The sequence below is a fragment of the Conger conger genome, chromosome 18 (genome assembly GCF_963514075.1).
Source record: "Conger conger chromosome 18, fConCon1.1, whole genome shotgun sequence".
NCBI classification, from domain to species: Eukaryota; Metazoa; Chordata; class Actinopteri; order Anguilliformes; family Congridae; genus Conger; species Conger conger.
Genome location: NC_083777.1, coordinates 30238147 through 30256494, shown reverse-complemented (window position 1 = coordinate 30256494; position 18348 = coordinate 30238147). Strand labels below are relative to the sequence as shown.

The 18348-nt window shown below is 49.2% G+C and overlaps 1 protein-coding gene across 1 annotated transcript in view; it reads left to right on the top strand.

The window, feature by feature from the left end:
• Window positions 1-5560: 5560 nt before the first annotated feature.
• The window catches only part of arhgap22 (Rho GTPase activating protein 22), a 30327-nt gene continuing 17539 nt past the window's right edge, over window positions 5561-18348 (top strand). The window contains exons 1-3 of the mRNA XM_061227606.1: window positions 5561-5830; window positions 11676-11881; window positions 13881-13968. Of these exons, the coding sequence (XP_061083590.1) occupies window positions 5788-5830; window positions 11676-11881; window positions 13881-13968 (337 nt within the window). The 5' untranslated portion in view covers window positions 5561-5787. The remainder of the gene's footprint in view (window positions 5831-11675; window positions 11882-13880; window positions 13969-18348) is intronic.

Here is an 18348-nt window from a genome sequence, read left to right as displayed (position 1 = left end):
GAATATATATAATGTATAATTATAAATGTAATTGTCATTCTCATAGTGGCCTTACGCTAAACACCGTAATCCAGCTAAAGCCGTTGGTTTTAAAAGAAGTTAGAGCAGCTGTGTGTAATTCTGCACTGTGAAGGTGTGCGTTTGTTTTAACTTCTGCAAAAAGCTGAAAAATGTATTTTAATGTCCCATCAATTTCCCATCAATATTTGACCATGTAAACAATGGGTACATCATCAGCTTGGCCGCCATCTTAGTTTTCAAGACTATTTCTACCCTGCCCGCAAAATCATTGTGCACTGAGCCTGTGATGCTGCCAGAATCTACGTTTGTACACAGTTTCATACATATTTTAATAACCAAGTAACTTTCCTGATAGTTTTTAAAAGAAGCAGTGTTGCAAAACTACCGACAATGTGTGACCAAGAACGTCTGGATGGTTTTACTTGAATTTCACCGACTCATTGTACTGCTGTATATCATTTAACTGAAAATTCCTGTCAGTTGAATAAAATGTGTCTACTCTATATGTGTTACAGGTGATTTTTTTTTTTCATGTATTCCACATTACCTCTTACCCAAGCGACACGGTTTAAATGGTAAATGGACTGCATTTATATCGTGCTTTTATCCAAGGCGCTTTTTTTTTTGTTGTGGACTCTGAAAGCCACATTTTTACGAGAAGCCGCTTCTCCCTGTGTCCCCCACACAGTTCTGCGTCCGTTAAATGGGGGACACATATTTCAGCCTAATCGCACACAGCAGGTTTGTTCGCTTTGCCGGCCGGGTCGGAGAATGCCCCGCTGGTTATTACGCGCGTTTGTGACCGACGGGGAAACTGGCGGAGCCGCGGCTGACCTCCCGGGCACATATCAGTGGGGTTTGAGCCGTAATGGACTCCCGGGCACATATCAGTGCGGTTTGAGCCGTAATGGACTCCCGCGGATGACCCTCCCGCCTATCTGTTTCCATCACGCGGTTTCCACGGGCCTCGGTTTCCGTTTTTTATGTGCGGTAGAAAGATCAGTCCCAGGATAGGCTCTGTTTGAGATGTACTGCACAGCCCGCGTCAGTAAAACGACCCTGGCTCTGAAAACAGGCAGTTTGTTAATTGAGAACAATGTAACACGGTCTACTTCGCCCGAAAAGTATAGTCTCTAGAAAGCTAGATTTCTTTACGCGAATATCAAGTCAGAAGACATCTTCGGGACGTCAGCTCAGGAGGTAGGAGCGGTCGTCTGGCAGTCAGAGGGTTGCTGGTTCTATTCCCCTCTCTGATCGAGACACCCTCCCCCCAAATTGCTCCCAAAGAGCTGGTTGTTGCCCTGCATGGCAGCCATGGTTTGTGTGTGTGAGTGTGTGTGTGTGTGTGTGTGTGTGTGTATGTGTGAATGGATGAACGAGAGGCATCAACTGTAAAAAGCGCTTTGGATAAAAGCGCTATATAAATGCAGTCCATTTACCATCCATTTCAAACCGTAGCCTACTAGCTATCTACTTAAGCCACTTTACCCACGGCTTCACCATAAAACCAGTCTTTCTAAGATGGGGCCTCATTAATACTGAATCTGCAGTGTATGCTGGGAAACACTCCCTCACCTCACGTTGAGCAAGTTGGCGAACAACGTAACGCTGTAGAATAAAATAAACATGCACGCTTCCCGTTGCTTGAATTTCTAGGCTTGCCAAGTTGGCGAACTAATAATAAAAAAAAATGATGTTTTCTTCTGAGCTAGCGCTGCAGTTTTCACTTCTGCATTGCGATTAGTCGGCGGGGCCCGGCTCATGTTCCTACGCCTGGACGACCACAGCCGCACTCCCTCCCCAGATTCAGGAAGTCGCCTGTTTGTGCCGCTTCTCCGTCCCTGCGCTTCGTGCGGATCACAAAGGCGAGTTGTCGGGCGCGGGACCGTCGACGCCGAAGACCCCAGAGGTAACCCGAAAAGACCGCCTCCCTCGTTTCTACCCGCTGCGGCCGATTCCAAACGCGAATTTCGTATTTTGCATCACGAGAGCGCATTAGCATTGCCTATCCAGAGTGGAAGTGTAGTCCCCTTTTCAGGAAAGCTCTGAAAAGGTTGGCAATGGTGGTTTTGAAGTGTGTGTGTGTGTGTGTGTGTGTCCAGCTGTTGTATAGAGCTGGTCTAACTGGTCAACCAGCTATCTGCGGTTTCAAAACCTAGCTTAAGCTGTGTTTTTCAGCGGGGCTACAAAGCAATGTGTCTCTCTGAAAAGGCTGGCATGATGGTTTTGAGGCTATAATATCCATATCCATATTTTGCCAGCTGTAGCCTTTTGCTTGTGTGGATCGCTCAGCCCGGTTATTGAAGAGTTAGTTTCTCTTTTATTTCGAGTTTCAATCAAACCACCGATTCTCCGTTCCCTACAGTACTGCCAGCAGAGCCAGGGGAGATGCAGGATGACAGACAGCTCTGCACAACGAACCTGTCAAAGACCCTACCGGCGGACATATCGCGGAGAGGTTCAGGTAAAACTAAGAACTACAGAATCCATCACAGGGACTACAACATCCATCATCCCTGCTCACTGCCATGAACATGCACTGTATGTTTGACTTGATCATGTCGGAGCGGGGAATGCCGCTCAGCAATTATACAGGGCTGCCCAACCTCGTTCCTGGAGATCCCTGTCATTCCCTGTCGATCCCTACCGTCCTGTCATTTCTTTTGCTCCAACTGCAATTTGGCACACCTGGTTCTACAAACTACCAGCTCAATGAGATCTCTAGCTGTCGAGTGAGGTGTACTTTGTTAGGGTTGGAGTGAGAACCTAGAGGACGGTAGATCTCCAGGAACAGGGTTGGGCAGCCCTGCTCTAGCTGTTCAATGAGGTGTGCTTTGTTAGGGTTGGAGTGAAAACCTACAGGACGGTAGATCTCCAGGAACAGGGTTGGGCAGCCCTGCTCTAGCTGTTCAATGAGGTGTGCTTTGTTAGGGTTGGAGTGAAAACCTAGAGGACGGTAGATCTCCAGGAACAGGGTTGGGCAGCCCTGCTCTAGCTGTTGAATGAGGTGTGCTTTGTTAGGGTTGGGGTGAAAACCTACAGGACGGTAGATCTCCAGGAACAGGGTTGGGCAGCCCTGCTCTAGCTGTTGAATGAGGTGTGCTTTGTTAGGGTTGGAGTGAAAACCTACAGGACGGTAGATCTCCAGGAACAGGGGTTGGGCAGCCCCGCTCTAGCTGTTGAATGAGGTGTGCTTTGTTAGGGTTGGAGTGAAAACCTACAGGACGGTAGATCTCCAGGAACAGGGGTTGGGCAGCCCTGCTCTAGCTGTTGAATGAGGTGTGCTTTGTTAGGGTTGGGGTGTAAATCCCCAGGATGGAGGAGATCTTGAGGAACAGCAGTGCATAGTTTGCTTGTTCTAGAGGCAGCGATGCACTCCACAGCTTGGAGTAAGGCTGGAAGACGAGGTACTATTTCCTGATGAACACATTAAAGTTTACGATCTCATTATGGTCCTCGTCAGCTGTGATATACTGCCAATCTCTACATGAATATCACTGTGTTCTTCAGGCTTTCTAGATATAGCATACATTTTCACCTGGCAATGATACAAGTAAACAAGTGATCTCCAAAAAGCCAATCTAGCAAGCTTGTAAAAATGTAAAACAAAATATTTTAGGAAATAGTTGTTATTCACTAAAATAGTTTTCAAGTTCTTTGGATAAAGTTTGTGTGTACAGCTTGTTGACGAATGTAGGAGGTTGGTTACGCAGTTAACTCTAGTTAGCTATGGGTTGCTAAATCCTGAGCTTGGTGCAGACAGAGTACAAAATTATTGTATTCACATCACTCTGCCATTTATGAGACGTGACCTCGATCTCCGATGGCTGTTGTCAAGGACCGCTTGACATCTAGCGAAAATGACGCATATGACAATGCCTTTTCTGAATCCTGTCCCTCAAAGGAGAAATGTGCCTGGCATTTATCAAGGGCCACAATGAGCCGGCTTCTGAAAGCTGAATTATGAGGCGAAAGTCCCTGAAACGTAAGGGCACGGTTCCACAGGGCTCCCGTTTTTAGCAGCAGTCGCTTCTCTAAATTGATGTGCTGACTTGAGAAATAATTTAGGAGCACATCGGCTAATTGCGATGCATTAGTGCGCATCCTAACTTTAAAAAAAAAAAAAGTTTGAGTGTGGAGCCCTGAAGCACTGAGGTTGTTCCAGCTTCTTCGGTAAACATAGCGTGGTCACCACCCGTCCGAAGCTTGAGGAGACGACAAAACCGTTTCATTGACCGCCCATAACAAGCACTGCCCATGACGCTTTGCACTTATTGTGTCCAGACTTGGCTTGCCATTTTGATGCAAGCGCTGTCCACTGACCGTGTACAGCAGAAATGCACTGTGACGGGGAAGCAGAAGGTGTGTTGAGACATATGGGTGTGGTCAGACCACTGGTGCAGTGGTGTGTGAAAATATGCTGATGTGTGTCGGAAGCCGTGTAGTTATTTTGAGATCTCACCACCGTATTGAGTCGAGTCTAACGTCGTGGCCGGGTTCCACGTGGTGATGAAGTTAAGGGGAAAGTGAGGCGCGTGTTTAAAAATAGGCTTTTGTGCTCACGTCTGATTAATGAGCTCCTCTCCTGCTGGCTGGCAGAGCCACACCATCCCTGCCTGTCGCGGTACTGCGGCGTCTGTAGCGGTCTGTAGCGGTCTGTAGCGGTCTGTAGCTGTACGGCGGTGTCTGAGAGAACCCGCTGTTCCACGTGGGCTTCAGCTGGCAGGTTCGTCCTCTGGATTTAACGATGGCAGACCGAGCCGTGCAATAATGAATGCGTGACGGTCACACTGATGCTACCAGATTGAGTCCTCTGGTGGAACTGATTGAGTGTGTGTGTGTGTGTGTGTGTGTGTGTGTGTGTGTGTATGTATGTGTGTGGCGGGGAGGCTGACTTGGGTGCTGTGCTGTAGGTCTGTGGCTTAAGACGAGGCAGGCAGCTGCTCTGAAACACACACGCACTCTCGCTTGCGTGCACACACACTCTCACATACACATACACACACACACACACACACACACACACACACACACACACACACACACAGCTGAAGGACAGCAGGGGAAGTGTGCGGAGGTCTCTGTTTCTGCTCCAGTGAGTTATGGACAGTGATGATACAGGCCCTTAATGGGCAGCTCAGAGTGGAATTAATTCTGCTGGCAGACTGAATAATGTAGCAGGGTGACACAGGGCAAGCTCGCACTCTCTCTCTCTCTCTCTCTCCCTCTCTCTCTCTCTCTCTCTCTCCCTCCCTCCCTCATTCTCTCTCTCCCTCCCTCCCTCCCTCTCTCTCTCCCCATCTCCTGTCTCTCTCTCCTGTCTCCCTCTCTCTTTCCCTTGCTCCCCTGTCTCTCTCCTTCCCCTGCTCTCTCTCTCCCTCCCTCCTTCCCTTCCTCGTCTGCCCTCTCTCTCCTCTTGCTTTCCCTCCTCTTTCCCCCCCCTCTCCTCCCTCTCTCTCTCTCTCTCTCTCTCTGGGATGATAGTGCTGCTGTACGCGGCTGGTGGTACACAGGGAGGAGAGGAGGGAGAGAGAGAGAGAGGGAGGAGAGGAGGGAGAGAGAGAGAGAGAGGGAGGAGGAGAGAGAGAGGGAGGGAGGAGGAGGAGAGAGAGAACAGAGGAGAGGCAGCAGACGGAGATAAGAAGGCAGAGTGACAGAGGGAGGACAGACGTGTCGGAGAGGATGATGTGCAACAGGCTGATGGCTCCGGACGAGCAGAAGCGATAGCATGCCGCCGCTAACGACTGGTGAGGGTGCAGCCCGGCGATGACAGCGATGCTCAGCCCCAAAATCAGACAGACCCGGAGAGGTGAGAGCCGTCCCGTCCGCCTGCCTGCTCTCTGGGGCTCAGGGCTAGCGCTCCTCAACGAGCCCCAGCCAGCGCTAGCACCCAGAGCTAGCGCTACTCTATGGAGCTCAGCGCTAGCACCTAGAGAGCTAGCGCCCAGCACTAGTGATTCTCTATGGAGCTCAGCGCTAGCACCTAGAGAGCTAGCGCCCAGCGCTAGTGATTCTCTATGGAGCTCAGCGCTAGCACCTAGAGAGCTAGCACCCAGCGCTAGTGATTCCCTATGGAGCTCAGCATTTGCACTTTTCAGTGAGCCAGCGCTAGCTTCCTAGCCCGGCACAGACTGCGTCTCACAGTGTATTCACAGCTCTCCCGAACATTGTGTTCAACCAAAAGGTTGCCTCTACTTAGCAGAAAGAATGGCAATCGCTGCATTTAATAACCAGGTGTTATTCGGTCAATTGTTCTCACAGGCAGGTAGAGTGTCTCGACTTCAGCCTGACGCCGGTGTACTCGGTGTGCTAGAACATGCTGTACTTGGTGTAATTTTGGATCACAGTCCCCTGATGTGTAACCTAGCAGCTGAAGGCTGGGAAAACAGAAGCTTTGCCCGGGAGAATGCTGGAGTGTATGCAAATGAGATACCAATAAAAATAAAGCAATCCTTAGCCAGCAGATTAAGTTGTGGATAATATTTAGGTGCATGCATACGTGTGTATGGTTATGATTAGCTATTGATTGGTATTGACTCTTTTTTTGCAAATGCTTTGTGGTTCAGGCATAACAATATTAATGTCAATGTCTAGTTTTATTCTGAATAAAAGTTTAAATCGATAACTACATATCTGCGTGCCGGGCTCACCGTCGTATAATTATATGCCATGAAATCTCAAGTTGCAGTGGCAAACCCGTGACATGAAAACCATTTGCAATGCGCACCCTAAAAAGCCACACGCATTGCCTTGCTGAGGCTGTGTGTACAAACACGGAAATGGAATCAATTAGTCAACAAATCAATAACTCATTCAACACAGATATTAAGGGAACTATTGGCAAGCATGTCCTAATGTTTAGGAAACTATCTGAGGTGATCGAGAGGGCTGTGATTGGCTGGTTCAGGTACAGACATCTCTGCCTTGCGGCGAAAGAAAGCTTTTGTGAGTTTTTCCTCTTTTTGACAGAAGGAAATAAGACTTCACTGAGGCAGATAGCCACTGTCGGTTTTCATCAGCCTCTCTGAGATTTAGCCTTGCTGCGAGTGAATGTTCCATTACTCTCACAGGGTACACGTGCTTCTCTGAGGTTCCTCCGTAGCCTCCTCCTGACGGTGCGCTCGAAAATCATTCCATCTGGTCTTTCAGTTTCAGTCATCCTCCGTGCTAACAGGGCTACCACATCCCCACCGCCCAATCACAGCCTCCCCGCCACACACACACTCACACTCACACTCACACTCACACTCACACTCACACTCACGACGAGCTGGTTGGTGCCTTGCATGGCAGCCAATCACTGTTGGTGTGTGACTGTGTGTGTGAATGGGCGAATGAGAAGCATCAATTGTACAGCGCTTTGGATAAAAGGCGCTTTATAAATGCCAGCCATTTACCATTTATGCAGGGCAAAACTACAAATCCCTACAAAACCGTTTCCTGATAATATTCTATACTTCCAGTAAACGGTGGCATTGCTGAAGCTAATGGATTAAGTGTCCTGTGGAAATGATTTTCACTCATTCAGAGCTGAATTTGATTGATGGTTGGCCGATTGTGTGGTGTGTAGGCCTGAGGAAAGTGGTTAATATAGGCTCTGTAGTTTTTTGTTGTTGACGCGATAAAACACAGCATGAACCTGCTGAGCCATAACAGCAGGAAACATGAACCAACGAAGAGAGAAATCAGAAGGAAACAGGACTAGACCTCCTACCGGTGTGTGTGTGTGTGTGTGTGTGCGTGTGTGCGTGGGTGTGTGGGTGTGTGTGCGTGTGTGCGTGCTTATCATAAACTATATCAAACATACATTTGCATTTTCACATCTTATTAGTTATGGAATTCATTGGTTAATCACATCAATCACACACGTCATCTGTACCATGTAAAGCATGGTTGTAAACATAGTATAGACATTATTTCAAATGTAAATCATAAGGATAGTTGTCAGTAGCCTTTGTTCTACAGCATCCTCATGTCAGCTGTCTAGAGTTAGTTAGATGCTGAAGTTATCTGAGATATGGTTGCTTCTATAGGCGATATTAATATTAATTATATTAATGTTAGTTGTCAGGACAGAATGGGGACACTGAGCTCCCCATCTTACTGGTCAATCAGGTCAGTGTCCCCTTTAAGCAGTAAAGTACACGTACACACACACACACACACACACACACACACACACACACCTGAGTGCGTCCTTGTAGCATTACATGGTGAAACTAGGAAGCACACCATAAGCAAGTCAAAGAGCGAGAACTGTAGCACAAGCTTCAAACAGATCAATAAATGCAGTGAAAGACATCGACTACCACGCTGCTATTACTTGCTGTCAGGCATTCTGAACTAATTCTGCTAAAAGTATTCAATTACATTACATTACATTACATTAATGGCATTTGGCAGACGCTCTTATCCACAGCGACATACAGTTGATTAGACTAAGCAGGAGACAATCCTCCCCTGGAGCGATGCAGGGTTAAGGGCCTTGCTCAAGGGCCCAACGGCTGTGTGGATCTTATTGTGGCCACACTGGGGATCGAACCACCGACTTTGCGAGTCCCAGTCATGTACTTTAACCACTACATTTTTCAAATAACAGAATATGCAATAATTCAAATTGATACAATTGAGAGGACATTGCATTCCCTGCATCTGCTGGGTCAGGTGGTCAGTCTTAACCGTGTCCCCCCCCCCCCCCCCCAATCGGCATCCTATCCCATAGGGCCAAGTGTTCCTCCCCCTTCTCGTTTGATGACAGTCAAACACTCCCTGCCTTTCGAAACTTCCCCCCAAAAGATTAGTTTCACTCCCGAAACACGTCATATTGTGGAAGCTAGTGATGCTCTAACTTCTGTTTCGGCTCGTCTTTGAAGTAAAGCGTCAGTGCGTTTAACTGTTAGTCTTGGAATGCTGTTCAAACAGGCCTGTTGAGGCACGGTTTGTAGTAAACGGTTAAGTGTATTAATTTGTTAAAATGTTATTTTTTTTATTTATTTTTGTTTTTAGTCTGTCGTCCTATGGGGTTATTTTTGCAGGATTAGCAAATTAACTACTAAGAGTAGCCTACTATATTTCTTGTGGCTTGTAAGTAAAAGCTAATGTTAGTTTACTGTCAGATGAATAAAAGTTATGTTAAAGTGTAGGCTACTATTCGTCCTAGGAGACCCAACACCATTACAACTGAAATAATGGGACACATTATAGATAAAGGCTGTAATTGCTTCGGCCTACGAAGCCCTACAAAGGCTAATTTGCTGAAGTGTGTGACAACGGCAGCATTAGTTATGCTTAACTCGCGCCCACAACCGCTCATCTCAAACAACCAAGGGCCGAGTCGTCTATGGACCAACCAGCCCAGGAACTTGTTGTGGTGTCCAGCTCTTGGCTGTTGGCTGTAGCAATGGATTCTGTACAATTTTGATTCTGTTAATGAAGGAGAAGAGCGTTTGTAGGCGGGAAAACGAGGCTCCGGTTCTGTCGAGCCGAGAGACAACCTCCAGGGTATGAGTATTCACTCCGATATTAGGGTATTATAATTTTGTTTGTTAGAACTCGGACTGTGTTGACCCTCAGGAGATTTCCATCGTTACATTCTCAATTTGGATTAATGCGAGTCACAGAGATAACTTTGTGAGCTGCTCCTGAAGTATTCATGACAAACACTGCCCTTAGTTTTTCCTCCTCAGAGTGACAGCATTAAACTTTAAATTCAGGCCTAAACTCTAAACAGATTGGCATCAACAAGAACATCATGCCCCCCGCCCCCTTCCCCCCCCCCACACACACACAGTCATTTGTATTAAAGGTGGTGGGGTTCACATTAATAATATTCATGCTGTCCACCCCCCACTCCCCCTTACAAGCAGAATCACAAAATGGCCGACTACAAATCGTGGCACGTAAGTAAATGACAGGACATTGTTACTTACTCTAAAATGAAAAAAAAAACAAACATAAAACAACGTGGCTGGAGTTGAACGTGCATTAGGTAACCAGATCCCATCTCGGGTCGTTTGAGTCCCTGAAGCGGGCTGTTCTGCGGCCCGGGAGATGAGAGCATCGCGTGCGTAACTGAATTAACGTGCTGCCGGCTCTGGCCCCCGCAGACCCGGAGAGACCCACCGCCGGCCCCCGCGAGTGATCCGCCTGGCGTGCGTTTTTACGACTGATAAGCGGGCGTGTCGTTTAATACACCCCCCCCCCCTCGGAGAGGCTCTGCGTCCACGCGGGAGAGTGCATCCTGCCCACCCCCAGGCTACGGGGGGGGGGGGGGGGGGGGGTGCACTATCCCTGATGAGGCCTCCATTAGCCGGCGCGGTGGGGTAATGCGATTGGGGAGGGGGAGAGGAGCGCCGTGATGAAGGAAGCGGGGCCCTCTGATGAGAGAGGGGCCATTACGAGCACTACTCACCGAGGCACAGGAGGCGGCCATCGTGACTCTGCAGTAAAGGACGCGCGCACAGACCCGGTCCGGCCCCCTCCTCGAACCCATGTCCCCTGCTGTCATCAGAAACAGACGGGCGCACGGGGGGCGGGGGAGGGGGAAGGGGGGGGGGGGTAATATTATTGATTTTCGCCCTCAGCCATGGAAGGGTCTTTTTGTGGTCGCTGCTACTGGGGCCCAACAGACGTATTGTCCTCCATCGATTTTGAGAAGAAATAATCCCTGGCGAAAATGATGGGCTTTTGTTATGTTTATTTAACGCCGCTGGCGTTTATGAGTGTTCGCCGGTAATGACTCTCACTGAGGTAAAAAAAAAAAAAAAAAAAACTCAAATCAAACATAAAACCGCATCCCTTTCTGTGAGGGTGCCTCCTTTGTATGTTAAAGTTTGATCTGTACCGCTGGATTATTGTAAGAAAAAGGAATATACCGTCTTGCGGGAGGAAACGCAAAGTGTAATTGAGATGAACACCAGGCATCGGAGGCATTGTGTGTGTGTGTGTGTGTTAGCCAGGTCTAAGAGCAGTGTGTGTGTGTGTGTGTGTGTGTTATAGCCAGGTCTAAGAGCAGTGTGTGTGTGTGTGTGTGTGTGTGTGTGTTATAGCCAGGTCTAAGAGCAGTGTGTGTGTGTGTGTGTGTGTGTTATAGCCAGGTCTAAGAGCAGTGTGTGTGTGTGTGTGTGTGTGTGTGTGTTATAGTCAGGTCTAAGAGCAGTGTGTGTGTGTGTTTGTGTGTGTTTTATAGCCACGTCTAAGAGCAGTGTGTGTGTGTGTGTGTGTGTGTGTTATAGCCAGGTCTAAGAGCAGTGTGTGTGTGTGTGTGTGTTTTATAGCCAGGTCTAAGAGCAGTGTGTGTGTGTGTGTTTGTGTGTGTTTTATAGCCAGGTCTAAGAGCAGCGTGTGTGTGTGTGTGTGTGTGTGTGTTATAGCCAGGTCTAAGAGCAGTGTGTGTGTTTGTGTGTGTTTTATAGCCAGGTCTAAGAGCAGCGTGTGTGTGTGTGTGTGTGTGTGTGTGTGTTATAGCCAGGTCTAAGAGCAGTGTGTGTGTGTGTGTGTGTGTTTTATAGCCAGGTCTAAGAGCAGTGTGTGTGTGTGTGTGTGTGTGTGTGTGTTATAGCCAGGTCTAAGAGCAGTGTGTGTGTGTGTGTGTGTGTTTTATAGCCAGGTCTAAGAGCAGTGTGTGTGTGTGTGTGTGTGTGTGTGTGTTATAGCCAGGTCTAAGAGCATGGTGATGGGGGAGATGGCGCGCAGTTCCAGCTCCAGCAGGGCAGTACCCACGGGCCCCCAGGAGAGGGCGCTGAAGGCCGGCTGGCTGAAGAAGCAGAGGTCCATCATGAAGAACTGGCAGCTGCGCTGGTTCGTGCTGCGCCCCGACCAGCTCTGCTTCTACAAGGACGAGGACGAGAGCAAGCCACAGGTACCAGGGCCTCCCCAAACCAACCTCACACCAAACTAGCATTAGCCACAGGTACCAGGGCCTCCCCAAACCAACCTCACACCAAACTAGCATTAGCCACAGGTACCAGGGCCTCCCCAAACCAACCTCACACCAAACTAGCATTAGCCACAGGTACCAGGGCCTCCCCAAACCATCCTCACACCAAACTAGCATTAGCCACAGGTACCAGGGCCTCCCCAAACCATCCTCACACCAAACTAGCATTAGCCACAGGTACCAGGATGTCCCCAAACAAACCTCACATCAAACTAGCATTCACCACAGGTACCAGTCTTCCCAAAGCACAACCTTGCGCCAAACCATTTTTCAGCTGAGTTGACTGTACAACTGATCCCATGACTTGTACCTTATCTGACCCTGTTCAGAATCTTGTTTTAATGACCTTGGCATGGAACTTTTTGTACGTCGCTTTGAATAAAAGTGTCTAAGTAAATAAAATGGAATGGAATGGAATGTTAGAGTTCCCCTTAACTTATTTTCTCATCTTTATTTGCTTAGCTGGATGGTTCCCATAAAAATTAGTTCATATCTTTGGATATTTGATGATATATGTACAAGTTTTAAAGTGTAAATATTAATCTGTAATGATGGCCCCAGGAGTTAAAATGTTACAGATTATCACTCAGTTCAGCAGCCATAAACCTTTTTCTTCTCTTTAAAAGTGAATAAATATTTCACATCTTTCCGGAATACTGCCCTTAACTCTCTCAGTTCTGCGATGCGGGGCCACAGATGCCATTTGATAGCCTCTTTCGTCATTTTTATAAATACTAATAAACCAGTGATGAACCATCAGGCCTAGAATAGCTAACAGTGGGGGAGTGTCAGTCTTGATGGTTCCCTCCCTCCCCCCAGTCAATGGGCAGATAGTGTTTTGTCTCTGGACTAAATGGCACAGAGCACAGGGTTTATAATAAGCACACACGCTCCAGAGGAGATCGTATATAAGGGGGGGAGGCTTGTTAGCTGAAAATGTTTAGGCACGAGTTTACAAACGATTATATATCATTACTGCGTGCATTTATTCCGAGCTATTTATTTGAGACCCGGTTAAAGTGTGTATTTTTATTTGCCGTGGGGAAACGGATAATTTATAAATTCTGTTACGTCCGACAATAACAAACGTTCCCCTCGGTTTTTATGTGCCCCAGGAGCGGAGGCGTCGTGCCTTTGAGCTGGCCGTTATTTAGTGATCCCAGCGCAGCCCTTTCCCCCCGTGGGTGTGGGTTTATACGAGCGGGGATGTCTTTACGCCGAAGCGCCTGTCCCGTGCCTTAACTGCGGGCATTAATCACGGAGCCGGCCCCCGTCCTTACCCAGGGTGCCGAGCGGAGCTCTGCTGGCCGTGCCCGTGTGCAGATGGGACTGCACCCCGACACAGTGACACACAGAAGTTATCTGCTCACTCTTGTACACATTACTCTGTCTGTACAAGGCTTTTTAAGAGTTCACCTGGGGGTCAGGCCGTAGACGAGGTGGGGGGAGGGGAGGTAGGGATGCTTGTTCCGTCTCCTGACCCATTGGTCTGTACCACCCTGTTGCCATGACAAATAATTAAGTGATTGTTTTTATTTTACCTTTAAATAAATCTGGTAAGTTGACTGAGCACGCATGCTCTTTTGTAACCATGCCCTGTTAAAAAAATAATAAAACCCAACATTTTATGAAAATCAATCTACATAAAAAGTGAATAACTAACTTTTAGCTCAGAGCGCCTGACATATTTACTGTAGCTGTGTGTATGAGAGAAGTAAAAATCCCTGTAGTGCCGTATTCAGAAGATTATCCAATTGAGCCAAGCCTATTTGTGACCGGTGACTTGAGGAAGTGATGTTATTTGCAAGGGGAAAAAAAAGTTTGGGCTTGAGAATGATGGCGCAGAATAAAAACACGTTTCCCTCCTGTTTTTCCCCTTTTCTTCTTTTCTGCGTTCTTCATGCTCTTCTCTGGACCCCAGGGCTGCATCCCTCTTCAGGGCAGTCAGGTGACCGAGCTGGCAGCCAATCCGGACGAGCCCGGGCGTCACCTGTTCGAAATCGTCCCAGGTGAGCAGACACCCTTTTATACTGAATGCCGCTGATCTGGTATAGAATTCCTTGTCCTGTTTCCGGTTTCTTTGCCCTTGCCCGCCCAAACTTTGTTTGTTTGTCTGTTTGGTTTTGGGAATATGGTTAAGCTTCTCCAGAGGACATTGGGAATCGGGATGAATCAGATTCAGAAATGCACAAGTGGGAACGTAGCTTTGGTTTTCAGGGTTATTCTCCTTTTTTTAAGTGTGAACGCCATCCTCTCCACGACCCCGTGGGGAATGTGCATGCCAGTCAATGGTTCTGCATGGCCTGGTCTTCGTTCAGGGGTCAGGGATTAGGGGCTTGAGGCTCGGGTCTAGGGGTTATGGTTTAGGGTTTGAGTTTGCGGTGTTGTGTATGGCAAGTAATGGCCAATCAAAACTGCCTTTTTAGAGAAATGTTTCATTCCAGTAGGGAAAAGCAGTTACTATTGTACATGAAAACAGAAACTAACAAAAACCCTTAAAAACCCATGTTTGTATGGTTATGACCAACCGAACATATTCTTTGTTTGAAGGAAGATGTACTGTATTGAAGACACTTTAGCTGCCAGTGAACTCTTCTTGCATGCTCATTCCCCAGCTCAGATGTGAATTCTTAAATATGTAACAGAAAACATCACGCCCGGGTGCGATGTCTGTTCAGTCCGTTAGGCTGTGGATGCAGGGGCTCGTAAATCAGGGAGAACCAAGCCGTTTTTACCCTGTCTGGGGTCAGGGGGTCAGGGGTCACGCTGTGTTTGACCTTCTCTGGGTGTTACTGTGGGCCTTTCTTCCTCGCTCAAAGCGTCACTCAAAAACACGGTCAAGCCACGGAGTAGTTTCACCTTATTCATTTACTAGAACAAAATGACAGCAAAACATGAAAAATCATGTTGGCTGGTTAATTCGATTTGAATGGAGATTACATAGACGGGATGCAAAAGCCAAGTTTACTGAATTTTGTTAAGCGTGCCATTTTCTTTTTGGTTCTATGAATTGTGGTCTTGACCATTGATTGATAAAATCCCCAGACTTCTTTAAGGCCCTGGCTGCAGAACTCAGCACTAAATGAAGTGTAGGTCTAATTGATTCAGTCCCTGGACAGCGAGTTGCTGTTCGATTTCTTCATCTCCAGCCTTCAGACAGTAAGGCAGCGGACCAACTCCCAGCCTCTTGGATTGATGGACATGGTGTCTAAATACACTCTCTCTAGCCATATACTTCTGCTTCAGTCAATGCATCAGTGTGCCTGAAACAGGCTGGCCTGGGGTCAGAGCCCCTCCCAGTGAACTGTGCTGGTCTGGGGTCCAATCCCCTCCCAGTGAACCGGGTTAGTCTGGGGTCAGAGCCCCAGCAGCCTAACGGTCTGTTCTGGGGTCAGAGCCCCTCCCAGTGTAACTGGGTTGGTCTGGGGTCAGAGCCCCAGCAGTGTAACCGGGCTGGTCTGGGGTCAGAGCCCCAAGCAGGGTAACCGGGCTGGTCTGGGGCCCGATCCCCTCACAGTGAACCGGGCTGGTCTGGGGTCCAATCCCCTCCTAGTGAACCGGGTTGGTCTGGGGTCAGAGTCCCAACGGTGTAACTGGGCTGGTCTGGGGTCAGAGCCCCAAGCAGGGCTGGTCTGGGGTCAGAGCCCCAGCAGAGTAACCGGGCTGGTCTGGGGTCAGAGCCCAGGCTGTGTCTCGCTGAGTTCCATTAGCGACTGATGTGAAGGCAGGGTTGAGTTATGACCTGCCTCGCCTGCATGTTTCCCTGTTCCCGGATCCTCTTGGCTGCAGGGCCGGTACGCCGTGTTTTCCTGGCAGTGGGAGCTGTCCCTGCCGGAGTGCATCAGGAGCCAGGGAGAGCTGCCGGCCGGAATGGCCCGGAATGAGCTACAGCACTTAGGCTAATTAATAATGTCAGCGCACTCGTTTATCTGGGCACACGCAGTTACAGCCCCCCAGGCACCCCCGGACTCACCCTCCCTGTGCCACAGCACCCAAACCGCCCCCCCCACATCCCTCTGGCCCAAACCCACACCCCCACACATCCCTCTGGCCCCAACCTGCCCCCCCCCACATCCCTCTGGCCCAAACCCGTCCCCCCACACATCCCTCTGGCCCAAACCCGCCCCCCCACACAATCCCTCTGGCCCAAATCCACACCCCCACACATCCCTCTGGCCCAAACCCACACCCCCACACATCCATCCCTCTGGCCCAAACCCACACCCCCACACATCCCTCTGGCCCAAACCCGTCCCCCCACACATCCCTCTGGCCCAAACCTGCCCCCCCACACATCCCTCTGGCCAAAACCCACACCCCCACACATCCCTCTGGCCCAAACCCGCCCCCCCACACATCCCTCTGGCCCAAACCCACACCCCCACACATCCCTCTGGCCCAAACCGCCCCCCCCACACATCCCTCTGGCCCAAACCCACACCCCCACACATCCCTCTGGCCCAAACCCACACCCCCACACATCCCTCTGGCCCAAACCGCCCCCCCCCAACATCCCTCTGGCCCAAACCCCCCCCCCCCCCAACATCCCTCTGGCCCAAACCCGCCCCAGCCAAGCTGCTTCTCATTCTGCGGGGGTCAAAGTAAAAACGTAGAATTGTGCGGACACGTCTCACAGCGCATTGTCCCCTTATAGAATACATTGAAATTAATAGTATCAGTTCTTTATTTGTATAATTAGTCGTCCTGAAACTAGATGACAGAGAGACGGGCCAAGTTTGGCTGTGTTTTTGTGTTTTAAACTCTGCTTAGGAAACTATCGTCATGACCTTAAACGCAAAACTGAGTTAAGAGAATAAAACTGGTACTGGCTTATGTTTTATTTTTAAATACTAAAAGCTAGCTTTCTCCCCCACCAGAACACCAGTCTGTGTGTTCTGATCGGGTTCAAAAGCAGGAAATGCCAGTTTGACAATGGACTCCTTTAATACAGCACTGGGTAAAACGGTCCTGTGAATGAGATGGAAGGAATGAGGAGGAGAGTGTGTGTGAGTGTGTGTGTGAGTGAGAGTGTGTGAGTGAGTGAGTGAGTGAGTGAGTGAGTGAGTGTGTGTGTGTGTGTGTGTGTGTGTGTGAGTGAGTGAGTGAGTGAGTGAGTGAGTGAGTGTGTGTGTGTGTGTGTGTGTGAGAGTGAGTGAGTGAGTGAGTGAGTGAGTGAGTGAGTGAGTGAGTGAGTGTGTGTGTGTGTGTGTGTGTGTGTGAGAGAGAGAGAGAGTGTGTGTGTGTGTGAGAGAGAGAGTGTGTGTGTGTGTGAGAGAGAGAGTGTGTGTGTGTGTGAGAGAGAGAGTGTGTGTGTGTGTGTGAGAGAGAGAGAGAGTGTGTGTGTGTGTGAGAGAGAGAGAGTGTGTGTGTGTGTGAGAGAGAGAGAGTGTGTGTGTGTGTGAGAGAGAGAGTGTGTGTGTGTGTGAGAGAGAGAGAGTGTGTGTGTGTGTGAGAGAGAGAGAGTGTGTGTGTGTGTGTGAGAGAGAGAGAGTGTGTGTGCTGAGAGTCAGTCAGGGCTGCCAGCTGCCCTCATACAGCCCTCTGTGCTTCTGTTTTACATTAGGAGCCCCTCCAGCTACAAGCAACAGCGTATGTAGGACCCCCTGTGTTTCTGCAGCTTCTTCAAGAGCGGAAAGCTTGAGTAACACTAATGTCAGAGGGGGTGAGATCCAGAGACGTGCTGTGATCGGTGTGTCATGCCCGCAGGAACAAGGGGCAGGAGTCAGAGACACAATCCCCAGGGTGCCTCTCAGATTGATTTGCTTGGTCTGCCTGTGTTTGGCCCCGGCTCTGGGATCGATTAGTAAGGTCTGTATGTGTTTGGGAATGTTAGCAGTATTTAGCCCTGGAGGCTCTGGGATCGCTTAGCTTGGTCTGCCCATGTTTGTCTCCAGCTCTGGGATTGATTAAGCTTGATCTGCCTGTGTTTAGGAATCTTTGCAGTATTTGGCACCAGCTCTTGGAAGGATTCGTAAGGTCTGCCCATGTTTGGCCCCCGCTCTGGGATGGATTAGTCAGGTCTGCCCATGTTTGGGAATGTGTGCGCTGCTTGGCAAGGAAGAGCAGCACAGCCCATCTCTCCCAGTCAGTCAGTCAGACAGGCGGGAGAGAGGGAGAGAGAGAGAGACAGAGAGAGAGAGAGAGCACAGCCAGGGCACACCAGAGCTCCGTCCTACTGCAGAACAAACAGCTTCTGTCTGGAGGAGCGAATGAAGGGACCGAACCAGGGAGCAGATGACAGGGGCTTGTTTTGGGGCTCCTAGCTGGGATGGTGCCCGGGGATCCCCGTTACCCTCCGGGCAGCAGGCGCACTTGGCAGCCGCACGGGGATTTACCTCCAGGACAGCCCCGTCTGGGCTGAGCGACTAGCATGGCCCGGCTAACTCACC